The sequence below is a fragment of the Podarcis tiliguerta genome (genome assembly GCF_965153285.1).
Source record: "Podarcis tiliguerta genome assembly, chromosome: 4".
Classification (NCBI taxonomy): Eukaryota; Metazoa; Chordata; class Lepidosauria; order Squamata; family Lacertidae; genus Podarcis; species Podarcis tiliguerta.
In genome coordinates, this window is record NC_139537.1 from 76,024,377 (window position 1) to 76,051,701 (window position 27,325).

Genomic DNA, 27,325 nt, shown 5'->3' on the forward strand with positions numbered 1-27,325 from the left:
CCGCTTTTGCGTGTGCTGCCGTCACTCTTCCCGCCATTCCCATGGGGGAAATGTATAATTCGTGCCCATAATACAGGCAGTAAAAAGTGTTCTGTATAACGACTACCCCGCCTCCCCCCCCCATCTAAACCCATTTTTTATTCCTTTGCAGAAATGAGCCGCTGCATTGAGCTCACACAGTATGCATGTTTTTGCACAGAATGATGTTTCTCCACCTTTATTTGCTGCCACTAGGCATGCATAACGAGCTGTGTAAAAGTGACTTTGCAAAGCATGTACGAGACATACTTGGACATGAGAGAACAGAAGTGGTTCACTTACATGGGGTGGGGAAGGGAACAAGCTATTTTGGAAGTGGGCGGACATTTGTCCAAAGCAAATATACATCAGTGAAGTGGTAAAGCAAATACTGTACAAAGAAGATGGGTGGGGGAGGGGGTCAGCCGCCCCTTCAATGTATGTTTCATTTGAGCTAATAATAGTACCTCATGCTACAAATATTGGCAAGGGATAGTAATCTTAATTATCTTTATTCCCATACCAGTCTTAAGGTTAGGATGGGCTCAACAGGACATCCTACAAACTAGACAGAAGGATGTTAGCCCCCTTGCTATTACATAAATAACACGTGTTGCAATGGAGGAGGGCAGGGGAAACAAAACTCCTGGCACTCATTCTTGCTACAGAACTAAAAGATTTATCCACTTTTCTCCTTTTTCTCTTGGGTGGTGTGTTAAGCGGTCACCCTAAGGGAAAACAGACCCCCCTCCCTTAGAGGAAATGGACTGATCGGAACCTGTCTGTGACATCAGCTCAGAATCCCAACCTCACTTTGCAGTTGAGGCCAACCCCAGCCTTGGCTCAACAGCCTTTGGGTGGCTTAGCTGCGACAGAATCGGAAAAACTGAGGCCTTAATTTATTTTAAAAATCATGTCATATTAGACAGCGTGAAAGCGGGAGTGACAATCAACAAAGTCTGAATATTAATGTCTGGGAAAATGGTGAGGGGGCCAACATGAAATTGCTAAGGGAGTTTTGAGTCCTTCTTTTCTTCTTTTATTCGGTTGCAGTGGCAGAGAAAGGGGGTGCGGGGGTTGGGGGCCGCCCCGGGTGTCATCACTGAGGCGGGTGGCAAAATGACAAAAATATGTTAATGTGCTGTGCTTGCTGCCCCACTCGTCCTGATGGACCAGCCCCGTATGGCGCCAGGGCTTTAGGGCTTCCCTGGCAAGCGGCTCAAAGCGGACAGGAGAGTTTGGCTTCTGGGTTCCTGCCTGTCTCATTTTGGGCTGCTGTCTCTCTCCCCTCTCCCCACCACCACTGCCACCACCTCTGGGCTGGTTCCTCCATCCTGTCCATGCCAACAGTCATCCTCTGAGGACGGAGATGCCTGCAACAAAATGGCTGGCAAGGAGGACAAGTCAAAGGAAGAGCCAGGCAGTCCCCCGGAGGAGGAAGGCGAAGGCAAGAAGGAGACCCCAGTGTACAGATTTGCTCAGTCCTGAATGGGTAGGTGGCAGCAGCCTAAGGGGCGATTGGCAGAAGGGGAGAGGGGGCATATCAACCTCAGAAAGAAAGGCAGCTGGAGGCCTTTCAAGGACGACCTCCCCCCCCCCCCCGGTTATATTAATTTATTAATACTACCATGATAATCACTTCTACCCCCCTCTTCAGTAAAAAGGCTCCCAGAGCAGCTTGCAGCTCAGTAAAATGCAATATACTTCCCCTGCCCTCAGCCTGTCAAACTGAAAGATGCAACACAAAAGGAAAGAGGGATGAGGAGGGAAAAGGTTATATAATGTGAGAAACATGAGGCTGGACTAGACAGATCTTTCCTACGAGTTATTTAGGAAATACAAGATCATCTGAGGACATCTTGGCCTGCTCTGTCCTTCATATTTCTTGTGTTGCTATTTTTGTTCCACAGCTTCAGGAAATGGAAGAGGAAGAAGGGTCCCCCCAGGAGTGGCCTTGAAGAGACGCATAAACTGGAGGCGGTGGGCCCTTAAATAGGGTTGCCATATTTCAAAAAGTAAACAAAATGGACACCCAGGCCAATGGCCCACCTAGTCCAGAATCCTGTTCTCACTGTGCCCAGCCAGATGCCCAAAGGGGGAACCCCCAAGCAGGATCCAAGGTATCCATAGATTTAGGAATAAGGAATGAAATTTAAATGGAAACACAAGCCATCATTCCACATTCAGGACTGAGAACTAATAATATAAGTTATTACTTATAAGGTCAAAAGAATTGAGAATGATTTCACTTCTTGCTTCATAATTATGGTTTCCACACATCCACAAATAAATGCAAAGATGTGAATGTGAAGGGTTCCAGTTGCTGACGCAGGTTCAGTTTCCTTGGAATGAAGGTCAGCGGAGACTGTGGTGTTTTCAGGATGCATGGTTTTATGTGCATAAGTACAACCTGAGCAGAGGATCTACAACCCAACAGATCTTGTTTCTCCATTAAGTCTTATTTTATTCTATTGCAGTGGCAGAGATGGGGGGGGTGCGGGGGTGTGGGTTGCCTAGGGTGTCATCATTGAGGGGGTGGCAACATGACAAAAAGCCGAGTTAAAAAATAAAATAAAATTGGGTGGGCTCACGAAACTTTTTTATTGCGTCAACAAACGTAACAAAATGCAGCTGGCACACCGCTGGGGCCGGCACTTACTGTGGGGCCTGCAGTGCGCCTGAGTCACACTGCTGTCCTGGGAGTGATGTGGTGGTTTGGGCGCTTGCAGGCTCAATGCTGCTTGAAACGGCAGCGTGGGGCTTGTGTCTGCCCACCGCCTCTCCCTCAGCCACCCAAGAGCTGAGGGGGAGGCGGCGGAGGGGCTCCACGCAGCGCCCCCCTTCCACAGGATGCGAGCCTTGCACCAGGCACCCAAGCAGCTAGCTACGCTGTTATACTGCTTCAGTTATGGGTGCCTTGAGTTTTAATGTTTGGTTGTGTTTTTTAATTGCTTGTCTTTTGCATTTTAACGTTCATGATACTGGTTTTTATATTTTGGAAAGAGCTGTTATATGGCACACAAATGACTTCTCCCTCTTCATCCGCAGTTGCCGTGATCTTCGTCAGAGTGCTCCCTTGTCTACATTTGACAGTTTTGGGGACTCCCTCAATGAGGTATGTAGCAGACAGAGCAGGAGGGAAGCCCTGCTGAGCTGCACAAAGGCAAACCTGGGGCTGGGGAGGAAGAGGAGGAAGCTGGCCCGCCAGCCAGGCCACCTTCTGGACTGGTCATGAGCAAGGGGGACAGACATCTTTATCTCTCTGGGCATTAATAGGTTCTAGGACAGTGGTTAAAAACCAACTAAGTCACAGGGGGTATTTCTTTCTGCCGAAAGTAGCAAAAGGAATTGATTTTGATTTCAAAATTTGCAGAGAATAAAGTTAGGAAAAATGGTTTTAAGTGCTTATGCTTACAATGTTAAGTAAATAAGCCAGAAAATAACACTTGCAACGGCAAGTACCTTATTTTGCCTTCTTTTAATAATTTCAATGGGGGGGGGCACACACCAATTTTCCGCACCGGGTACCACCTGACCCTGCCACGCCACTGGCTACAGCACATGCAGCAACAAAGTATGGATTTTGGGAAGCTGCTCAGAGCCACTGTAGCTACATAGAGAATACCACTAAGATTGTTAAAGAATCACATTTTCAATATTAGACTTGGAATCAAATAAGGTGGAATAGTTCACCATTTAGTATGTGTCTTTATTAAAGACATGGACTTTCCAGTATTTATTCAATGTGACTAGATTCTGAGTTTTTCCTTCTTGCTATATAAATGATGATTTATCCAGTGAGGCAACACAAACCTAAACGTATCTTCCAAAAATAGTTTTAATTTAGTTTCAATGTCTATGTTTTGGTTTTGAACTATTAACATGATCAACACAATAAATTCTTGCTATTCATACTAAAAAGTCATTTCTGATCACAACAAACATTTTTGTCAAAAAAATATGAGACAGATCAATGTTACAAATAACTACATTATTTAAAATGCATCAATTAAGTGTAGATTTAGGCATATTAACTTTCAGTCCTTTGATAGCTGTAGTAGTTTTCAAGCTTATATTTGTATAAGTTTGTATAGCACTGAAAATATATATATACTGTGGCCGTTAGATTTGAATACTAACTTATTACACAGTTCTTTAACAGTGCCACAGGCACTATAAATGTTAATTAAACTTACTACACTGACTGTAAATAACAGGTTGTATCCAGCACTACACATGTGCAAGCGGAATAGACTTCTGCTCACACTATGGGACTTCACTTTCCTCTCCCGCAGGCCCCTGCAAAATCTGCTCCAGGAATGATTGTGGTGGAGCATAGGGGGAAAGAAAGGTTGGTGAAATCCCATTGTGTGATCAGTGCCTTTCTTATGCAGTGCAGGATTCTGCCTGATTCTCACAAAAAGGCACACCAGTCAGTTATTGGAATTGCAGACTTTTTGTAAAAGAAATAAAGCTTTTTTGTGGGGGCGGACACACAGGCTCTTCCTCCCAAATTCAGGCTATGTAGTGTGGGGAATTCTGCATTTGTTGATTATAAAGATGCTTTCTTCATGAAAGATTTGTACTAAGTAACTTTAGGAAATTAATCGTTTTTCAGGTCTTGGTACGCATTTCATAATCGCAGCTCTCCAGAGTGCTGGTGCGAGCAACTGGCTTAGAGTAGTCACACTCAATATAAGGAGGTAGACCTAAAAATTGGGAAGCAAAATGTGTTATTTCTGTGAAGAAAAACAATCTTAGCAGAAACCCACCAAAGTATTCAAAGAGATCCTTCCACCAAGGCCAGGGTCTTCTATTATGGCAGTGGCTCTAGGCTAGGGTCTTGGGCAAAGGTCTTTCCCAGCCATGCTCCTGTGCATGCAAAGCGCATTATATGACGTAATTATATTTGCACACTTGTGATAGTCTTAATCCATTTTTTTTCAAAATCATGACATTTGCCGTGTTGCATCCTTTGAATAATTTTGCCACAATACATTCCAAAGGCATCACTTAAATGGGTGGAAAATTTTCTTGTACTAAAATAATACTCAGAAATAGCAGGTCATAAAAGTTCCATCTGGAGAAGCTATGACATCTTTATCTACCCAAACGCAGAGACAGATCAACATCAACAAGAGAGTTTGAGAGATCAGGTGAAGAAGTAAATATTACTGGAGTAATGAAGTGTAACAGGCCATCTGATAGTCTTCGCCCTATTTTTTTTATCCCTTTTTTATCAAGTAGCTCTGAAATTGCTCCACTGGGTTGCCCATTATCTGCCAGCATTATTAATATAGTTTCATTTACCAGAGGTTGCTTACGGACCTCAGAATGAAAAATCTTAAGATCTCAGCAGTCCTCTTCATCCATCTGGGACCCATCCTTAGGCTTCTCACTCACAGAAACATTAGGCTGCTTCTGATGCTACAGCATCAGGGTAATTAAGACAATGGCAACTAGAGACAACGTAACCTACCACCCCACTTATGCAGCAGATGCTTATTCAATCCCACAAGTAGATCACCACACAATGCTTAAAAGGATTGCCATTATTGTTCTATTACCAGGACTTGGAAGATAGCACAACCAAGCTCAATATGCAACAAGCAACATTTTATGGCAAGCCACACCTTCTTATTCCCTTATTACCCATCCAACATGCCCTTTAATATTTGTCAATCTACAGCTAAAATGCTACTAGAAGTTGAGGCTGGTGGAGTCCAGCTTTTGGAATACATGTATTTGACATGGCCTAACGCAACTTTTGTGCAAATTTCCCATTAAAGAAGAATGAACCCCCAAACAGCCTGGGGAGGTTGCAAGTTAAAGCAAATGTAGAAGCTAGAATCTCTTCTGACGTTTTTGTTTCTACCCATGGGTGGGGAATGCAGGCCACTATTTTGCAAGGGGGAAAGCAGCTGGGTGGGTTTGAAAAGGAAATAGAATGGAGGTAAAACGTTAAACAGCTCTTCCCCCTCCCTTTCTTCTACTAATGAAGCATTAAGACTCCAAAGCTGTTTCTGTTTAAAAAGGGGAAAACGCTTAAAGAAGCTACCGACAACTGTGTATATAGCACCCAGTCTCAACATCCCTTAAGTTGACCATTTTACCATACAGTTTTATTACATGCTTCTAAGTGTGAAATGGCTTTATGGATGTGTGGGGATTTGAACTGTGGTCTCTCCTCACCCCTAAGTCTGGCGTTTTAACCACACCACCAGCCTGGCTCTCCATGATATGGCTTTATGATGTCATAGCTTACCTCTCGAGAAATTATACCCGCTCTGCGCGCTCTGCTTCCCAAGACAAAGGAAAATTCACTGACTTGAGCCAAGCCTGCAGATACAATCCATTTGATGTACTGACTGCTCTTTGGAAGAATCATAGAAAGGACAAGCACTGCCAGGAAAAACTGAGAGAGAATGTTTTTAACAATGCAGCGGGGAAAACAGGAAAGTTTATGCTGCTTAAAATAAAATAAGGTTAAGAAGTTATTTAATTAACCACAGTTATCTAGTTTATACTGATTAGCAGAACAGAACAGGTCAGATTGTAATCTAGGTGATCTTTACACAGCATACTAGATTAAATTTAAAGTGTTTAGGGTTGTATCTCAGCTTTGTAACAATGAGAAAGCTGCTCACACAATAAGGCTGTCCTTTTTTCCACTGCAGACACACTGTGCCTTCCAGAGCCTCTGCTGAGGGGCAAGGCGTCCCACAGGTGAGACCAGGAATGTGGTACAGGGGAATTAGTGAGAACTGGGGAGATTCCAAACAAATTTTCCCATTCCACTGCAACTCCTGCACCGCATTCCAGCTTCCAGGAGAAGCTTTTTGCAATGCTGGTGACTACAGTACTGAATACTTCATAAGAAAGTTATTGCTTAAGTGGAACAACTCCTGAAAGAACTGGACACAATTCTTTCTCATTGATTTCAATAAACCTGGGCTTTAACATAGAATGCCTGCTTAAATTTTATAGTTCTGGAAAAGTTTCAGTCTGGTAAAAAAACTCCTCTACAAATGTATATGAAATAAGAGAAAAAGCTTACTGGCTTGTGAGTTGCAATTCTTTCAGCAGTTTGTACACTTCTGATGGGATTAAAGATAGCTTCTCTTTGTATACTTTAAGCCAATCTAGTGCTTTATACTAACATTAGAAATCAAAACAATATATTAAACATAATATATAGGGAGGCTTGCCTGGCACCAATGCAGATATCTTTTCAGTACTGCGTGAATATATTTCTCTGTTCCCAGACAATTAGTTGCTAGTTTTCCTGCTGTCTTTGCTGACATTTTATCTGAGTAATCTTCTGTAGTTGGGCAATTGCTCTGATAACAGAATTTGATAACTTTTTAAATATTATATTGTTTAATACAGAATTTCAGCCTTTATATCTCACATTGGTATCTTACTGTTGTTGTTTCTTTGACTAATACAGATACAGTGGTACCTCATGTTATGTACTGCCCCCGCTTACAAAATGCTTCAGGTTATGCACTCTGCTAACCCAGATGCCCCTTGTTGCGAACTTTGCCCCAGAATGCAAGCGGAAGTCGTGCTCTGGCAGCGTGGTGGCAGCGGGAGGTGCCATTAGCGAAAGCGCGTCTCATGAGCGGTTTCCGGTTACGAATGGACCTCTGGAACCGATTAAGTACGTAACACGGGGTACCACTATAGTAATGATTAATAAATTACTACTGCAATATCACAATCTGCATTCAGCAGCCTGAACCAGAGCCAAGGCTGCAGTCCTAATCTCACAAAACTGGGAGTATGCCCCACTGAATTCAGTAGGACTTTTGAGTAGACATGGATAGGAGTAAAATAGAAACCTGTGGTTAGGTTCTTGTGGAAAAAAATCATCAGTTGTGTCCTTCATCTAGCATTCTTAAGCCACAGAATACCAGTTTCAGGGAATGGGGTTGCAGTCACCATAGTAACATAATACAAAATATCAACCTCATTCAATTTTATTCTAAAGTACTGAATATATACCTTCATTATTACGACTGAAAATGTAAGGAACAGCAAGACTGTGAGTTCATATATTACAAATGTAGGGAAAACATGAAGACCTGCAAGAGAAAAAGAAGCATCTTACAGCTAATGTGACTTTTTTCTAAACACTGCAATATTTATAAAAGAGCAGAGTGATGAAATATTGACAGGAATCTTTCTTAAAGCTTGTTGAGTTAAGGATGCCATATTAAAGAATAATATTTTAGATGTTTTCATTTTACCCATGATGTTAGAGAGGTTGCATAATTCAGGTGGAAGTACCATCCACCAGATGCAGTATTTCAGCCTACAGAGTCTGCTGTAGATACTGTCTCTAAAGCATAGTAGTGATGCTTACTAGCTGGTTGTTCCTGAATTAGGTAGTTCTTTGGAGTCTCCATAGTTCTTTGGAGTCTAGTCTAGTTTTGTCTACCTGAATAGTTAGAATACTCATAAACATTCTGTGGCTTCACCCTATCACCAGTTGATGCCAATAGGCTTCACAAGCACAATGCAATTGAAATTGCAACAAGCACTATGCAATTGAAATTTATCCTAGTTATTACAAATGTACATTCCTTTCCCTTTGGCTGTTATGCTGGTAAGAATAATAATCATTTATATATTTTTGTAATAAGTTACCTATAGATGCAAAGAATATGATGGCAAGAAAGTCACGTATTGGTTCAATACAGGACATAATTTCTTCAGTAACCATATGACCCTGAGAAGATATAAGTGCTCCTGCTAGAAAACATCCCAATTCCATTGAAACATCCAATAGCTCTGTGATCTGTAAGGGAGTGGAAAAGATTTTTATTACTATTTTGTGTCTATTAATTAACTTTTCATTAACCACCTTGCTTAAAAATTAAATATTACATGCAAATCTTTTATAACACTATCCTTGTTTAATGAAAGCACTATAATTTAAATAATTAATGTTAGAGGAAATAAGCAATTTTAAGACTTCTAAAATTGTAATCTTTTTGTTAGTTATAAAATGGTCTCTACCATCTTTGATTACCTGTTAGCCCAGTTCCTAAACACAATTTCACTGTAGTAAATCCACTTGAAATCCAAACTAGTCACACTAGCATCTCTCATTAAATACAAACAAAGGAAACTTACAATATTAATGTATTTAGGATGGCAATGCAATGATCTAACTACAAGTGGCCGTGCACACTTGATTTTAAGAAATGTATATGAATTTTTCAGACTTACTTTGTATGCCATATCTGACACTAGTGCACTCAGAAATAATGCCTCAACACCAAGATATTTGCTTTTAGAAGCTTGTTTTATATTACAGAGAGGTTGCTGTGTAAATCTGTAGCAGCAAGGACAAAGAGTCTTCCTGCATCTAAAAGGCTAGTTTATTGTAGCATGAGCTTTCCTGAGCAACAGTGCACTTTCTCAGATGCATGATGTAACTGTCTAGATGGACAATATGTTATGAATACAGAGAGAACAATAATTTTCTAAGAAAGGGAGGCCAAAGGCAATGCAAAATGATTAGATACACCTTATGATCTAATGCATGTCAAATAACTGAAGAGTAAAAATGAACATAAGATCCAGTCAAAGCATCAAAGTATTTGCTTATATTCTGTATCTTTCTATGCCTATTCACTACTCATTTCTTCAGTCTACCTGGTTGCATGGAAGTACTAGTCTACATGGAATCAGTTAACATTTGGCTCTTCTCTTCTACCCTGCAGTTACCTTCCAACCCCACCTGCCTGGATTCTTATAGCCAATCCCAGAAGGAGAGGTAGCACTGCTTATCAGCTTCCTCCTCCTTAGTCATAGCTGTAGAACCCAACAGAAAAGAAGTTGGCTCTGCCTGTCATTAGCTCTAGCGCCACCTGCTGTTGACCTCCCTGTCATCTGTCCTACTGGCCCAAATGGGTACCAGCCAACACCGGGGGGGGGGGGGGGAGAACCAGGAGGTTTAACATATCTCCTTCTCATCAAGTTGACATAACTTCCCAGAGACAACCCAGATAACAGACTTTGACTCAGACATGGCAGGCCATGATGTCTGCAATAATGGCAGCTATATGGGTAGAACTTTAGCTATACCATGAAGAAACTTTAAGCTAGGACTATGTATGCATAAGCATTTTAAGCTATGCACAAGCATTTTTATGAGCAGCTAGCTTTCTGACTACTCCGATATTCGTTTTAAACTGGTTATTAAATTGGTTATTGAATTTGTTGTCATAATTTTTTAATGTAATTTACATATTCACCTATGGAGCCAGCTTCCATGAATGAAATCTACATTTTCTCCTGGAATTATTTTCAAAATTAATATATCACCATATCATGTACAAGTTAAAAATAAAGAAATATTTGGAAAAATTACCATTAACATAAGGAACATGAAAGCAGATATTCCCAGAACTAGAATTTCCTTATTTCCTTTGCTTTCCGTATGCAACTTGCGGTAGTATGGTCCTATTAGATAAGTCTTTAAAACAAGACATATAAGCAAGGCAGCAGCCAAAGAAAAGAGAATTTGTCCAATCAGCATCAATATTCTCAGTATTTCCTTGATGGTGCTAGGGAAAAAGAAGAAAAAGTCACGTTCAGTGTCATTCTAAAAGCCCTCTTAAAATGATTTTTCTTATTAAACAGGAAAATGTGTGCATAAATCTGTATCTGTCATTTACAGTTTCCTAACCTGCAATTCCTGCAAATGTTAGACTACAACTCCCATCATTCCTAATCACTGGCCACACTGAAGGGGTCTGATGGAAGTTGGAGTCCAACAGCATCTGGAGAGCCACAGGTTAGCCACACCTGGTCGTTAAAAAAAAAAAAAAGCAGACTTGGAGAATATTTAAGCTAGAATAAAAGTTGAGCCTTATCTAATAAATATTTTTGAAAGTGGTGTGTCTGTTTGCCCTGCCCTCTAAGCATTTGAATGCCGCTTGAGATATCATGTGGAAGTTCCTGAGGCGGAGGAGCCAGTTTTTTGTCTATGTTTAGCATTTAGCATTTTGAATCAAGATGATGAACCAAAATGTTCCACACTGCACCAGTGCCAAAGGATAGGAAAATATCACTGCCCACTTTGGCATGATGGTTCCAGAGAATGAGGAGTGTGTTTTGGCTTGTATTTGGCTATTGTCACGTGCCATTTAGAATCCAGATGTCAGACTGAACTGTATAAATTGCACCAGTTTGGACGTCACTGAAGTTAATAAAGATAAACATAAAGGGACCCCTGACCATTAGGTCCAGTTGTAACCGATTCTGAGGTTGCGCGCTCATCTCGCTCTATAGGCCGAGGGAGCCGGCGTTTGTCTGCAGACAGCTTCCGGGTCATGTGGCCAGCATGACTAAGCCGCTTCTGGCGAACCAGAGCAGCGCACGGAAACGCCGTTTACCTTCCTGCTGGAGTGGTACCTATTTATCTACTTGCACTTTGATGTGCTTTCGAACTGCTAGGTTGGCAGGAGCAGGGACCGAACAACGGGAGCTCACCCCGTCGCAGGGATTCGAACCGCCGACCTTCTGATCGGCAAGTCCTAGGCTCTGGTTTAACCCACAGCACCACCACGTCCCTGTCACTGAAGTTACTGTTGCTCAATTCAACATGACAGTTCCCATGTTGAATTTGGTCTATATTTGGATACCACCGGACACCATTTTGAATCCAGCTGGTATACTGAACCATTCAAAACTGCTACTAAAAATGAGCTACTAAATGAGCTACGAAAAATATTTATAACCTAATTAAATTGACATCTGAGTCACAATATAAAGAGTATTAGGATGTATTTAACATTTAAGCCCTATGCATGTACAATTGATAGCATGCCAATTTCTTGGCCAGTGCCCTCTTCAGGAACTTACATATCAAACTCAAGTGAAATTCAAAGAGCAGTTTGAAGGTAGAAGAGCCAGACTAATGAAAAGAAAGTTGACACAGAAACTCCAATGTATTTACGGTTCCAATTCATTTGCACCTCTGAACTGCAGCATGGAAAGCCAGTAATTATGTACCATGCATGTCAACAGTAAATTAGTTATTAGATGTATGATAAAACACTTCATAGCATTCACACTTTAAGAAACATGCAGCATGAAGGAAAATAAAAATACCATGTACACAGTCCTGAAATCCTTGGAGAAAAGGCAGGCTAAAAATGTAATGAATAAAAGCAAACAAATGAACTTTGTTACCTGGAATGTGTGCCGACACCCGCTTGAATAAGAGTTGGCATAACAGCTATAAACAAGCCAAGCTGTACATCCTGCATAACCAACATTGCAAGCAGAACACTGCTGTAATCAATATCTCCTGGGAGATTAGAAAAAAAAAGAGGCAGATGTTAAATATGTTCAAGAACTGCAATACAGTATTAATAGCGTCCGTTTCCTTGATAATGATTTGCCACTTATCATGAACTTTATATAATATCTATTTGGACCAAACTCATACATGTGAAAGTATTACAGAAAGCAAAATAAAATGAGTGTCTAAGAAAATGCGTGCAAGAAGGCATGACTTTCAGAATATCTATTACTGAATGGCAAATCAATGGGAAGGTCATTTTGAGCCCCCAAATACAAGCCAGTACAATACAAATACAAGCCAAGTTCCAACATAATTTTTTTGCCATGCAATTTATGCTGCTGCATATCTGCTGGATCCAAGATTCAAGGGCAGAAATGTAAGTGATGACCGCACTGCTTCTGTGTTTGACTCCATTACAAAACAAGCAGCACAATTAGGGTCTGATGAGGAAAGCTTTCTTTCTGCAGAGTACAGAACCTATTGGGCCAACATATTCGACAGAGCATCTGGGATTCTGCCAAGCATAACCTTCCTGCAACATAGTGGCAAGACCTATGCATAATAGTCATACCTTGGGTTACAGCTGCTTCAGGTTGCGTTTTTACGGGTTGTGGACTGCTGAAACCCGGATGTACCGGAACGCGTTACTTCTGGGTTTCGGCAGTTGTGCATGCACAGAAGCGCTAAATCAAGTTTTGCACGTGCTCAGAAGCACTGAATCACAACCCGCGCGTGCGCAGATGCGGGTTACAAACGTGCATCCCACACGGATCACGTTCGCAACCTGAGCGTCTACTGTACAGCCTCTCCTGTCTCTTACCTACTTCAGATTCCTCTCTCTTCTGTAGCACGTGAAAGAAGCTGGTCTGTGTTTTGAAACACACCAAAACAAGAAATAAACAGACATGTGGAAGGGTAGAAACTTGTTTCAACTTGGGCAAACCTTCTGTTTTTAGAAGTCCATGATAAATATGATGGGAAATATGAAGAAACTGAAACTTATTGATAGAATAAAGACTAAATTTCATGTGGGGTTCAGTAAGTTTTGTTCCTCCTCCCCTCTTTTTCTCAGCTCTTTTTATGCCTGCTTAACACTGTGGAGGACTGGAGAAGACGTAATAGTTTTCAGAATAGTCATTTGTTTCACAATAATGTTGAGGGTTTTTCTTCTTATTTTTGCCTGCTCCACATAAGCTTGCAAAATCATAGAGATGAACTTCCTTACAGTTGAGCAGCTTTTAACTCCACTTGGAACAAAGACTTTAAAAAACAAATGAGTAATTATTGTCTGAATAAAATCTTCTTTTAATATACCAATCATATTTCTGTGGTAAACCAAGCTATGCATAATGTATTTTATGTTCCTAAAGTATCAAACTGACTTTCAATATGTAAAGAGTACTGTATGTAAAGAGTACAATATGTTAAAATGTATTGCATTTTTTCCTGAAACTGTCCATTCCTCACCCCCATCCCCCAAAAGGTATGGGTTTCTTTGCGGCTTCAAAATTGCTGGAAATTTTACAAATCGAGTAGTTCCCCAGCAACTTACATTCAGAGGCATGCTGTCTTTTCTCTGAACCTGGAGTTAGCATACAAGGGTGGACTTTGGTAATATGGCACCCTGAGCGAGGACAAAATTTGGCTCCCTAAATATTTATTTGGTGCCCTCCCCCCTCTTGTCTTCCATTTTGCTCTCAAGTGCACTAGATCATAGTTGCAGAAACTCAATCACCTGCCTGACCAGGGCCTAACTTTGAGTAGTACCAGCATAAATATTGGTTTATTATTATTATTATTATTATTATTATTATTATTATTATTATTATTTTGTGCCCCCTTGACTCAGTGCCCTGTGCAGGGGAACTGCCCACACCACCCTAAGTCCAGCGCTGTAGCATATCTCCATGACTAGTAGGCATTTATAGTCTTATCCCCCATGAATTTGTCTAATTTCCTCTAAAAGCCATCTAAGTTGGTGACCATCCACACTATTGTGGCAATGAATTCCATAGTTTAACTATGTGCTGTGTAGATAATTGTTTCCTATTGGGTGTCCTGAATCTCCTACAATTCAGTTTGTAGTATTATGGGAGAGGAAGAAAAACTCCTCTAGCTTTCATCTGCAACAGCTGTACGCAACTCATGATTCAGTTCCCTAATTAGCCCATTCATCATACCAGGCAGATGACAAAATACCATTGAAATTATAAGGCTACATGTGTAGATGTATTAGCAGGAGCCTACGAAGATGTCTTATTTTCAAGCTTTTATGTTTTCAATAGATTACAATACATGTCTCTTGAGGCTTGCATTTCATAGAAACCAACTTATCTCGCACAGAAAGCATTATGGAGTGCTGTGATTAGACATGCTGCAGGATAAGTTCTGTTAACTCAGATATTGGCTGAGAAACTAGGGATAGAATCTTCAGAAATTATTAACGGCATGGAAGGCACTGGATCTCAAACCTAGCCTTCCAGACGCTTTGGACTACAACTCCCACAATTCCAGACCACTGGTCATTCTTACTAAGGTTGATGGAAGTTGTAGTTGAAAACATTTGTAGGGTACCAGGTTGGAGAATACTATGAAAAGTGAAGGGCAATTGGAAAATTTCTGTACCTTTTAAGGTTAGTTCTTTTTGCCCATGTGTCTGGGCTAAGATTAAATGGAATAATTCAGTAGGTTAAGGATCCACCTACCTTCTTTATCTCCCCGAGCACTCCCTGCAAGGAATCTGGATACCAATGGTGTGCTTGATAATGATAAACAAGTAGCAATGAAAACGCTCTGTGTTGCTCTAATTTGTAGCAAGTGTCCCCACAGTAAGCCAAATGCAATCATCAGGAATGTCATGTAACAGGGTCCTTGCAATGATATCTTCCACACCTTTGAGAATAATGGTCACTTAGATTAGCATAATACTATTTCAACATTGCAACTGTATTTATCCTTTAAATTTTGTTAAAATTTAATGCCGTACAACTTCAGAATATATAGATCCTGATAGTTCTTTAGACAACCAAAACTGTTCTTAAATGTCATTGTTTCTGGATCTATTTAACAATAGGAATTCCAAAAATAGAAGAGTTCCCCCTCCCCGGCAAGTGGATTATATTATGCTATAGATTATGAACTGGGAAACTCACATCTGCTTAATGCAACCCTTGTCCTCAATGTTTAACTGAAAAAAGTGCTAGGATATATATTATTATTACAAGCAGAAAACAAACAATCCTACACTACTGAGTAAATTGTTAACTTGTGTTCAAACAGTAAATAAGCTGTCAGTAAGGCAATAACTCTTTAGCATGCAAGCATTCCCATATAAAATTTATTTATAGTAGCTTGATGGACTCTTTCAGCTCACAGCTCCCAAAGTGGAGTCCAGAGGCAAAGCAAGATGTGGAATGACAACCCAACGAAGTGTTAAAGGGGCTGTGATGAACACAGCTATGCTCTAGCAAAGAGGCTTGGGAAGAATTAAAAGCTGAGAGCAAGCTAGAAGGTCAGTGGAAAGAGAATGTATAAAGGAGTAATTGAGAAGAAAGAAAAACGGTACAAACAGGTTTGCCACCTCGGTAAGAACCCAGGCAGAAGAGCAATATTAAATTGCCAAGTTAACACCACCCACTCTGCCTATCCCACTTTCAGACTTTCAAGACTCTTGCAGTGCCCTGGAGGTACTTTCCAATTCAAAGCTGTTTTTGTAGCATTCACCTTACTGCTCTTCTGACTTGCCCAGTTATGATGCAGTCGCAATAGTCTCTCTTTTCTCAGTTTCTAGCTCTGTTTTTTGTTCCTAGGCGACTGCAGCCTTTGCACCTGGGGGCCAATCATGCCCTAAATATGAGTCCTACCCATTTCAGACTAAGGCTCTATCTAGTACAGTGTTCTCCCCAACATGCTAGCTTTCCACGTGCAAGGATTTAATTTTTTACAGAAGAGCATCTGAGCCCACATGTGCCATCTGAAGTGGTATAACCCAGACACAAATCTGCCACCTCAGTGAGAACTAGATCTCTGTGTCTATGTATTCTAGGAGAACATTTGTTTATTTTCAAAAAGATAACCCTCCGCAAACTGTAGAAGTCTTTTAAAAACAGGTGTATGAGAACCAAAAAAATATATTTTAAATCATGCAAATTTGAACAATCCAAAATGCTATTTTTCTCTTGGTTTATTTGCAATGCTGATACACATACATTTTATGGAGCAATACCTTTCTTAATCTTTCTGGGGAAAACTCCAAGCCAACGAGGAACAGTGTGTAGAACACACCAAATTCTCCCAATGTTTCTACTTGCACAATTGACTGAAAAACACAAGTTGCCACAGGTAACTCAAAATATAGTCAACTTCTGCAAAAGTAGTAACTAGACGTTCAGTCATGCTATACATACAGTATCTGCTTACATCTTACTTCCACAATAAGGAAAGCATGCATAAACCCCTTAATGCCCTTACCTCTCCAGAGCAGATTTTGGGGCTGTACAGGACTGCAAGGGGGGGTGGAGAAAGGAAGAGCCCTGGTGCATAAATTAATATCAGCTTATGTAACATTGTACCTCTCCAAAATCTTACCTTAATGCTGTTTAATCCTGATGGTCCTAAGAGTACTCCACAGATAATGTATCCAAACATAGTTGGTAATCCTATTGTTGTACATAACCATCCACAAGGCAAAGATAGCATTCCTATGCTGACAATATCCTAATAAATAAAACAAAAATAAAATAAAAATGTTCCACACACATATGTCAACATTCAAAGCCAGTGGACATACTACTGATCCAGGAAGGAAGAGGTTTCATGGATCGTCAGTGGGCCTTTTCAGGGAGTATTGCATTCCTGAAACACTACCTGGAGTTGAGTGGGACGCAGAGCAAGCCTTGGGCTCACATGCTCTCCCTCTGCTGTTTCTCCAAGAGAGTGAAACCTCTTGGGAGAGATATAAAAAACTATCACTCATTACGCATATGAAACATGAAATGGAGATAAAGCAGGTGTTAATATCAGTTGGGAAATGCTTACTCCAACATTTTTAAAAAGCAGCAACAAAATACTGTATTTTTGTCATTAGTTCTTATAAGTGTTGATTTTCATTTGTTCTGGCTAACTCCTAATACTAATATTCAAGGCTTTTCCCCCTACCGGAACGGCGTTCTGTCACCTCTCAGCTGGGCCTCAGAAGTTGAGGGAGAGGCTTGACCAGCAAAGCCTCACTGCACCCCCGGCTCATGAGGACATCCTCCCCAGAGCCTGAAGATGAGGGCTCTGGAGAGGGTCTCCTCGTGAGCTGGAGGCGCAGCAGGGCTTTGCTGAGGCTCTTCAGCCTCCTGGCTAACAGCTGATGTGTGGGAAAGCCATGCCTCAGCTGAGCAAGCCCCAAGCTGCTCTGGCTCACACTAGTCAGAGAGACATATGGGTGGGGGGTTGCTCATTAAGCTGGTCAGCTGAGGCAGAGAAGCTTCTGCACACTTCAGCTGAGCCGGAGAGGTGCATGGGTAGGGGGGCCATTAAGCTGGCCAGTTGCAGTGTGGAAAGCTCCCCTTGCCTCAGGTGAACAGCCTCAGCAAGCCTCTGGCTGGAAAGGAGATCTCCCCCACCCCCAAGAGGATCTCTGAGGTGGGTTCTGCTGAGGGATGTGCATTCTGACACCTTTCTCTCTAGGAAAAAACCCACTACTAATATTGCCCTTTGTCAGTACTGGTTTCACAACAATTCCATTTCATTTGTGAGCTGGATGAGCAGCCCAGGGTGCATTTATGGGGCATATCACATTCTTATTTGGGTTTAATTTTTTTTCCATAGCTGTGAATGGAATCAGATCACAAATTCTAAATTCATTTTTTATACCAGCTGTCACTAAAAACTAAGCCAGTACAGCTCTATAAGAACAGCTACTGTAGTTATGGCACACAGAGATCAGATCCGAAGCTCTTGCATACGCAGGAGCTCCTATATGAGCAAGGACCTCCCTGCTGCCTTTAGTGTCAAGGGGGGTGCAGAGGCAACCTCGGCCCTCCAGATGTTTTTGGACTACAGCTCCCATGGTCCCCAGCTAACAGGACCAGTGGTCAGAGATGATGGGAATTGTAGCCTCAAGACATCTGGAGGGCCAAGGTTGCCTATGCCTGGTCAAGGGCAACTCAAAAATAAACTCAGCTTCCACAAAAATTAGGGTGATGGGAAAGAGCTTTGACATGGAGCCATAGATCCATCCTAGAATTTTTTCTGCATTAAAAACAGATGGAGGGATAAGAGTAGTATTTTATACCACTTTTAGTACCAGAACTCAGACTTCTCATATATACATAATGGGACTGTAAAAAGGTTGACATGTTTAATAATGGAGGCTATCTAGAAGTCTCTTTCAGTTAAGCCAGAGTGATATCTACATCAAATAGCTACATTGTATATGGCAATTATCATCCTGTTGAGTGTACTCCTGGCGGCAAACACAAGTTTGTGGTTGAATAATGTCCATAACAAACATCCAAGGCAAAGTCTAAGAAGATGCATCACAGTCTTTCAGATAAAATAATGATCTTGAGATAATCATACAAGCTAGTGCAGTCCAATGTAGGACCTAAAATCACAATTTTTAATTCTCAGAAATAGAGGAAATTAATATTCATTATTTTCTGCCATTTTTGCCAGGTTTCAATACCAACATTTTTAATTTGGGAAAACCCAGTAGTATTTTAAGATATGACAGCAATAAAAAGTTCCTGACACCCGGATATAACACGACTACAAACTGGTATTGGCAAATAACTTTAATATGTTCATAATTGTTGTTTATATTTCTGTCTTTTGAAATGTAAGTATACAGCCAATACTTACTTTTAATTTAAGTTTTATTAATATGCTCAGCCCTATTTACATATATTACCTTTATAAAATGATGATCCGCACGTGGAATGGTAGAGTCTCTGGGCTTAGTAAGTATGTACTGATTGTTTTGGGAATCAATAAGCATGCTTAGACCCAAATCATCTTCTACTACCCGTTTTGAAACATTTCTTTTAGTATCTGCTTCATCTTCTTCTACTCTTAAAACAGCTTCAAAATTCACTCCCCTCACCTATCAAGGAAGCAAAGGTTTTTCATTATTGTCATCTATTTATTATGCCATTTTTTTGTTTGTTTTTAGAGTTTAAAAGGAAATAATGAGCAAGCAATCTTATGGTCTCAGAAAGTATCCTCAGAGGTCACAGAACAGTGTGGACATCCCTCTCTGTGGGCAGAGATCTGGCCCTGGAAGCCTTCTGATTGTGGCTGAAGAAACGTCCATTGGTACCTCTCCAATGTGGTTTTATATGGGGAAACATGGTCCTTGAGGTATTGTAGTCCTGAGCTGTTTAAGGCATTATAGGTCAAACCCAACACTTTGAATTGGGTTTAATATGCTAAAACCATTTTGCCCCAGTGAGCAACCTAGCTGCTGAATTCTGCACCAGCTGAAGCTTCCAAACAGTCTTCAGAGGCAGCCCTGCATAGAACGCGTTGCAGTAATCCAAGCTGTTCTTACAACACCAGGATTTCAATTTTTATAAATTGTTTGTATTGCCTTAATAACCTCCAGGTCAGCGATATCAATCTTGTGTATCTGTTACATTGCCATTTTTTATTCTAAAAGTTTCTAGTTTTGCTACTTTTAATTTCTGCAGTTATGTGGGTTACATACAAGCTACTATGTATTTCTCGCCTCTCACCACTGAAGAAAACTTGCAGTTGCTGTCTTGGAATCCTCCCCATTGCATTGGATTTCAAATTAGAATTTATATTGCAACTAGAAGAAATGAAAGTATTCTTATTTATTCTGCCAATATGCCACTTAACTGGAGAACATAACAGAAAAATACTTAATAAGAATACTTTTGATAAATTGTTATATAAGATAGTAAGTAGTAGAACTCAATAGCTATAAAAATCCCTCTCTAGATAAACTTACTGACTTGTTGTCATCAAAGGCATGCTCTCCTATTTCCTCTTCAAGCCTATCAGCTGCTTTTCTTACATCTTCAAGAATCTCATCAAGAATGGATAAACTTTTATTTTGATGCTGCATGTTTTTCAGGGCTTCAGCCTGGTGTTTCTCTGCTGCTAGAAGTTCAACATATTCTGTTTCTTCCTGTTAGAATTCATTTTTAAAAATCAGATATTTTTTTAAAGCTGAAATTCACAAGTTGAACATTTCATTTTGTCAAAGTTCTTACAAAACTTTTTAAAAGCTGCAGAACAAATACTTCATACAAAGCTTCTTGAGGTCCTTGAATTGCCTTTCAGCTCTAGATCCTCAATGAAGCTGGAGTGAAATCCTTAAAAAGGCCATTTTATAATAAGGACAGTTAACATATGCAGAATGTTTACTCCTTTCAGTAGCCATTATTTATTAACTGTATTTATATCCCACTTTTCACCCACAAAGTACAAGATGACATACATGTTTTAAGGGTGAAATATAGCAATTTACTCAACATCACCAGTGATTTTATGGGGAACTATGGGGTACAACGTAACATCTCTCTAGGTATAAAAATGCAAGCCAATATTTCTCTTCTCATTTCATTATGTGGTTATTGTCATTCTGCAGCCACCCCTTCTGATGACCACACTGCTGGAAAAGGAGTTACAATGAAAAAAGAGCAGTGTCACTGATTTTATATCCTCTGCTGACATGGCAACCTTTATGGGCATGCATGCACTTCTTCCTTCCTTACTTAAGAAAGGCATCTCCTTGCCCAGCAACAGCGGAAGTAACAGATTTTTAATTCTGGATGATTTAACGTAGGGGCTTTGGCCACCTTGTCAAGAGCTAATGAAGTTTGCTCCTATCAAAGGCTTATGAGCATAACAAATGATAGAACTGAACACGTTTGAGAAATATTTTGTCTCCTATTTGGACAGACGGAACAAGAACTTGACACTTAAGAGAGTATAATAATGCTTTTGAAAGCAGAAGAGTAGTTCTTACTACTGAATGTCAGAACTCACTATGGGTCGGTTACTGGGTATTTTTGGTTGTGGAGTATGCAGCAGCCTGCCCAATCAGTCATGAGTCCCTGTCCTGTCTCTGGGCATCATACATAGATGTGCCATTTGCAAAGCATCTATGGCCCAAATATGACCACTGATAATATGGGAACTTCTACACGCATTGGCTTTTTTTGCAACTTTGGCCCTAAGAATGATATCCAATGTTGATCATACTCAGAATTGAGCCATAGAAATAAACAGACTTAATAGGTCTACTCAGAGTATAACTAACACCAGATATTGCCCTTAGTCAGGCTTCCTCAACCTCGGCCCGCCAGATGTTTCAAGACTACAATTCCCTGATCACTGGTCCTGCTAGCTAGGGATCATGGGAGTTGTAGGCCAAAAACATCTGGAGGGTCAAGGTTGAGGAAGCCTGCCCTATGCAAAGCATTATCTCAAAATTAATGTGATGGGTGTGATTCCCCCTCCTCCACCAAGCACAGCTGGCAAGTTTGTTGAAACCAACCTAATACTTTGTTGAAACCTGTCTATAGGCAGTAGCTACCTTGACATCCTTTAGTTTCTAGAACATTACCGTAATTTTTCAACTGTACAGAGAACTAACCTTTATTGCTGCTTCCCTCAAAGCTTCCAATCTCTGCCGACTACTTTCCTTCATGTTCACAACATCTTTATAATCACCTTGTAAAGCTCTTTGGAGTCCGTAGATTGCTTGAAATACAGAGTTTTCACTTTCATTCAGCTCCTTTTGAAAAATTTCAAATGTGTGGACTTGAAAAGTTCTTTCTGCAAGTGACAGTGCTGAGTCCTTTTCTACTGCTCTTATTGCACTTTTTAGTTTGTTGAGAACCACATTCTTTTGACGCAGGAGTCCAGATAGCTTTCTGCAGTTTTCTACAAGCCATTGTTTCTTCTGTGTAGCAGCAACTCCTCTACCACGATGCAGTTTTATTGCATGTTTCACTATATCCTCATGTTCCACAGGTGTTATTAGTTGACAGCAAAACAATGAAGCCAACACCCATAAGGAAATAAATCCAGTTACCTTCATGGTCCAATTATTACCAATCATAGGAAAGCAGTCAGAAATTATCCCAAACTTTCCATCATATGCTTTTCGCATCTCAAATATATATGCAGTGTGATCAATTAATAAAAATTAGCTGTCATTCTTAGTATACTGCTGAACCACTGAAACAAATATGAATTCAAATTCCAGAAGCCAGGAGATGAAAATACCTTAAGCACTGCACATTCTTCTTTCTTCAAGGTTACATTGCTTTTTATGAAAAACATCTTCTTTCTTGGTCTGCTTTTTGTCCAAAACATAGCACTAGCTAACATCTATCAAGATGGAAAGAGGTTCTACTGAAAAATATTTTAATATATTTTCCTTGAATTATATCAAATACTCTTCAGTTAATTTTCACTAATGGAATGGTTGCTTGATCTTCTTATATGGACAATAAATGATGATCCCAACTCTGCATTAAAAAAAAAAGTAAAATGGCTACTTACTTTTTTATATTACAATCAAGCAGTATTTAAATGTTGTTAAATTAATAAAATAAAGTACAATTGATTACAATATTTTAATTTCCTATTAACCTAGCTGTGTACAAAAAAAACAATATGAAGAAACGGCACCATATAATCCCAGGACCCTTCCTGCTTCTCTTCTCTCATCTTTCTCTACAACCACAATGTCCTTCCTTAGAGCCATATACACATTAAAGCTTCTAATTCTTACAGGTTACCATGTCTTCCACATAAATCATCAGTTACTTTCCCTCCCTTTGACTTCTCCCACCTCCATTGCTTTTGTTATTGTGCTTCTCCTTTTGCCTGCAACACCTCATGCTCTCTACTTATCAAGCAACTTCCTTCTTGCAGTCAACAATAGTGAACATTTCCCTGACCTCTACCTTTCCAGATCTCTCTGGTTAACATAGATCGTAAACCCATTAAAGTCAAGGGCTGTGGCATGGCTTTGTTCTGTACAATAACCAGGAATATGTGATGCTGCAAATCCTGTTATGGAGCGGTCTGGAGACCTGAGTTTTGGAACTCTGGGGCAGCTTCTTGATCTCCTGCTCTTTGCTCTTCCCCAAAAAACTGTTGTTGTTTTACTTTGATGATAGGATGGTTGATCATCGTGTTGGTGAGATCCCAATGTACCCACTGTCTTAATTTCCCAGAGGCATCTATACATATAAAATAAGGACACACATATTTTTGCTCAGGTGCCCTGCCAAGTGTGTTAAACAGCAGTGGATAGCCATTAAGACTTCAGATCCATCAATCCTGCCAAGCATAGCTCCAGGTTTTCAGGTACTCCCAAGCAAGACTTCTTCCTCAGTAAGATCACATTCCTTACTTCCATAATACTTAATTCACTAAATACTGGGAAAAGAGGAAGAAGGGTAGATTAAAGATTGTGCTGGAGCTATGGCTCAATTCAGCATCCCCTTCAAACATCTATGAACCCCAGGGAGTAGTCTGATGACCTTGATTGCTGCTGCCACCAACTACTTACATATATATGAGAGAACATCTAGTCCCAGGAAAGGCGTTTATGAAACGGTCATTAAACACTAGTTATAGCAGACCATTTACATTTGCCCTGACCAAGGTGCATAAAGGTGTATATCCTTTCCATCCATTGGAAGGGAGAAATTCTGAAGCGGCGTCCACTTCCCAAACTCCCAACCCCGCTTGCTTTAAAGGGCAGGGCACCTCCAGCAGAAGAGAGAGAAGCAAGACACACCATTATTCCCTTGGTGCTAAAGATGTAACAAATGGTGGAGATTTGGTGGGGAGGAGGGAGGGAGACGAAGAAGCCGCCACCACCACCACCCCACCCCTCTTTTTGGGGGGAAGGATCCAACTCGCTAACCACCACCCTCTCGTCCCATACTCAAAATAACAAACGCAGGTCCAGCACTGCCTCCTTTATGGCGCCACCTTAGGAGCCAACTCCTGGGGCTGAGGTCACTTCAGGGCCCCCGCCCAATAAAACATTGGAGGGGTCCAGGCTTGGGTGTAACCATGATTTATTTGGGGGGGGGGCAGGCATGATGTTAGGGGAGGCAGAACCAAGTTATCTGTGCCGCAACTGGTCAGTTATTTTATTTATTTACGTGATCTTGGGGAGGGGGGTCCAGCCCTATGGGTCTAAAGGGCCCCCGGCTCTGAAGTTAATGGACACTGCCACTCAAATCGTGTGCATGCTCCGTGTCATGAGGTCACGGGCGAGGGTGGGCCGCCGAAGGATCCAGTTTCGGAGCCTCTTCCTTCTTTCAATTCAAACCTGGATCCCTCAGTCTCGTCAGGGCCGACAGGAAAGCGAGGGAAAGAAGCGGGGGAGGGAGTGGCGAACGACATAGCACTTCCTCTCTCCCCCCCCCCCACTCTACCCCACCTCGCATCGCCTCACCTGCACGGGAAGGTCCCACCGCAGCCGAGCCACCGCCGGAGAAGCCGAGCCACGTCCCCATCCTCCTCACCTCCACGCCGCCTCCCTTCCTCGTTCTCTCAGGTGACCAATCGAATCCCTCGGAGGAGCCGCCTAGCCAAGCTCGCGCCCCGCCCTCAGCCAACCAGAACGGAGGGCTCCGCCCCCTCTCCATAACGAACCCCCTGCCATTACCTCACCCGTCAAAAAACAACCACTCGGCTTCTCTCAGCGTGAAGGAGCACAGCGGAACGGCTCGCCGGCGCTTTCCCTCGCTTTCGTTTCTTTTTTTAACGCCTTGTGGGAAATGTAGTCCTCCTGGTGGACTGTGGGAAATGTAGTGAACGGGATTGTTTATATATACATGTACAGTAGAGAGAGAAGGGGGTACAGTAATCGCAACCGCCTCCGTCGCGGTGCATTGTGGGAAGTATAGAATTCCCACTCCACCCCCTCCCACGCTCGCATCGGCCATAGAGGTAAGATATTGACAGAGCTACAATAGAATGGAGGTGGGACTTCCTGGTTTCCTTTGACGCTCTTTTTTGCCGCTTCACTATATGACGGAAGGGGAAGACGTCGGTAGAAAAACAATGGGGAAAGGCAGTATTTGGGTATAGCTGCTCCTGAGCAGCAGTATGCCTAGCCAGAAACAGAAGGTAACAACAAAGGGCATGTTATTTTCGACTCTGCTCTTATTTTTGGTGGGAAATGTGGGTGGGAATTCTTAAAAGTGCATTGACTGTACCAAAACAGCCATCGTATCCTGCCTTCAAATCTGTGCTTCTACATGCAGTTTTGCGCTGAACTGATCTGAGGGCGGCATTATCTTATTGCAACATGGTGTTTTGTACAAGGGATATTTTTGAGGCTGTAAATGCAAACTGGCCTCAGCATCCCCATCTATAATAGCGCAAGTTAAAAAAGGAGGCTCCAGGTTAGGGGGGGGGGGAAGTCCCCACCTTAGATCTCCTCTCAGCCCAAATCCAGCACTGAACTGCGTGCAGAAGTCTTGTGCTTCAACAAGCTGCATACGAGTGCATTGCTCACTTTAAAATGGTTAATAACTTAAAAATAAATAAATGGCAAGACCAGCGCTAAAAAGAAAATAAATCCTTTGTAGAGGGCTTGCTGTTGCCCAGTTACAGGGGACGGGGAATCCCGAGTTTCTCCAGCTTTTTGTCTCCCTTGTGACGCTCGAAGCAAACAAACAAACAAAAAAAGTTACCCAGAAGTGAGACGCTACGCATGAGTCTACTATTACACATCTATGGCAGCAGCCGGTTGAGAGCGGAGTGCACCATGGGTAACGTAGTTCCTTCTTCCCCTTCTCGCTCTTGTCGGGCCTTGCATGATTCCCCCCAGCGCTACCTCACAGGCGCGGCAGCGTCGCACCTTTTAGTATTGGAACAGCGGGAAAGAACACAACTCGGGGGCGGGAGTTTCCGAAGAAGATCCTAGGCGATGGCAGGCGGTTGAGGGTCGTGAAGGAGCGGGGGGGGGGGGGGGAGAGGCGGCCCGGTACGCGCGTGCGCAGGAGGACGCCGTAGCGGCGGCGGCGGCGGCAGCAGCAGCGCTGGCGCTGGATAGTGAAGTTGGTTGAAAGCGCCGCTGATAAAATGGTAGGTTGCGCACGGGGGGGGGGGTGAGTGGGGAGGGAGAGGAGAGAGAAAAACTGCACCGGTTGTTAATAACAGCCCCCCTCCCCCGCTTCCGCGAGCTGAAGGAGGAAGCAGCGGAATAAAAGCTCCTCCCGCCGGGCTGCCGCCTGAGGGCAAAGTGCAGCGCAGCGAGCGACCTTGCTCTCTTTCCCCTTTAGGTCTCTCCGGTCTGCTACGCTCCCGGCGCCTCAGTCAAGGAAGGTCACGAGGCGGCCGGCTTTCTTTTGGAGAGGTGGGGGGCGGCAAAGGCTCTTTTGAGACTTAACCCTGTCTGCCTTCCTCTCTCCCCCCCCCCCAATCTCCTTCCCCGTCATTGAAAGGTTCCCCCCGAAGCTCTCCAAGCCCCGAGGCGGTCCTGTAACACTAACCCGGACACACGGGTGTGCGTCTTGTGTGAATGAAGGGGGGGTTGTTCTTTTGTGCGTGCGTGCGTGTAATGGGATTCTTGGGGGCGAAGCTAATAGCAGAAGCACCGCAAGTGCAGGACTTACTGCCACCACGGCTGGCTGACGGACTCTCACCACCACTAACTCCACCACGTACCTTTCCCTTTTTTGGGCAGCGGAGAAGCTGGCAGGGTGCTGCAGCCTGACTACCTCTCTCTCTCTCTCTCTCTCTCTCTCTCTCACACACACACACACACACACACACACACGCCGATTTTGTCCCGCTTCTTACAGACCGGCCCCCAAAGCTATACTTCTCTCTTTGCCTTTCTTCCCTGTTTTCCCACCCGCGCTGCCTTCCCTCGGCTCTGGGGAGAGGGGTTTTTATAGGGGGGATATAGGCCGGCGTGAGCTGTCCCGCGGGGGGCAAGGAGCCGCAGGTGAATGAGTTGCCCGTGAGCCGCTAAGG

The 27,325-nt window shown here is 42.2% G+C and overlaps 2 protein-coding genes and 1 long non-coding RNA gene across 12 annotated transcripts in view; 2 read left to right on the top strand and 1 right to left on the bottom strand.

Moving 5' to 3' along the window:
- The first annotated feature begins 325 nt into the window (after window positions 1–325).
- LOC310676341 lies at window positions 326–16,482 on the top strand. Its single transcript, XR_014510469.1, has 4 exons — window positions 326–1,002; window positions 3,067–3,133; window positions 6,696–6,744; window positions 15,712–16,482. It is a non-coding gene; the product is annotated as an uncharacterized lncRNA (long non-coding RNA).
- TMCO3 (transmembrane and coiled-coil domains 3) lies at window positions 3,839–24,916 on the bottom strand. Of its 2 annotated transcripts, none has more exons than XM_083437807.1 (13): window positions 24,862–24,916; window positions 21,960–22,839; window positions 20,307–20,486; window positions 19,245–19,436; window positions 16,931–17,059; window positions 16,569–16,661; window positions 15,049–15,235; window positions 12,229–12,346; window positions 10,403–10,598; window positions 8,671–8,821; window positions 8,026–8,105; window positions 6,284–6,433; window positions 3,839–4,727 (listed from the first exon to the last, which is right to left on the bottom strand). In XM_083437807.1, exons 2-13 carry the CDS (start codon window positions 22,476–22,478, stop codon window positions 4,614–4,616), a joined length of 2,109 nt encoding a protein of 702 aa, XP_083293933.1. In that variant the 5' UTR covers window positions 22,479–22,839; window positions 24,862–24,916; the 3' UTR covers window positions 3,839–4,613. The 2 variants fall into 2 exon arrangements, with proteins under 2 accessions (XP_083293933.1, XP_083293932.1); XM_083437806.1 differs by having other exon boundaries at window positions 24,792–24,911.
- A 226-nt stretch (window positions 24,917–25,142) lies between these two features.
- DCUN1D2 (defective in cullin neddylation 1 domain containing 2) overlaps window positions 25,143–27,325 on the top strand; it is a 20,921-nt gene continuing 18,738 nt past the window's right edge. The window contains exon 1 of one of the 9 annotated variants that reach the window (XM_083438110.1): window positions 25,143–25,288. Coding sequence is in view for 2 of the 9 variants with exons in the window: in XM_083438104.1 (XP_083294230.1) it covers window positions 25,448–25,468 (21 nt within the window). In the remaining 7 variants the exon portion in view is untranslated. Of the gene's footprint in view, window positions 25,289–25,339; window positions 25,469–25,973; window positions 26,116–26,307; window positions 26,432–27,325 lie in introns of those variants that run through there. The other 8 variants (XM_083438111.1, XM_083438104.1, XM_083438106.1 and 5 more) reach the window with 8 other exon arrangements.

Coding starts and splice junctions, on each gene's coding strand:
- TMCO3 (XM_083437807.1), bottom strand. CDS start 22,478: ATGCGAAAAGCATATGATGGAAAGTTTGGGATAATTTCTGACTGCTTT. Junction 20,487..21,959: donor TGAGGGAAGCAGCAATAAAG/GTTAGTTCTCTG, acceptor GAATTCTAACAG/GAAGAAACAGAATATGTTGA. Junction 8,822..10,402: donor TCATGTTCCTTATGTTAATG/GTAATTTTTCCA, acceptor ACTCCCTTACAG/ATCACAGAGCTATTGGATGT.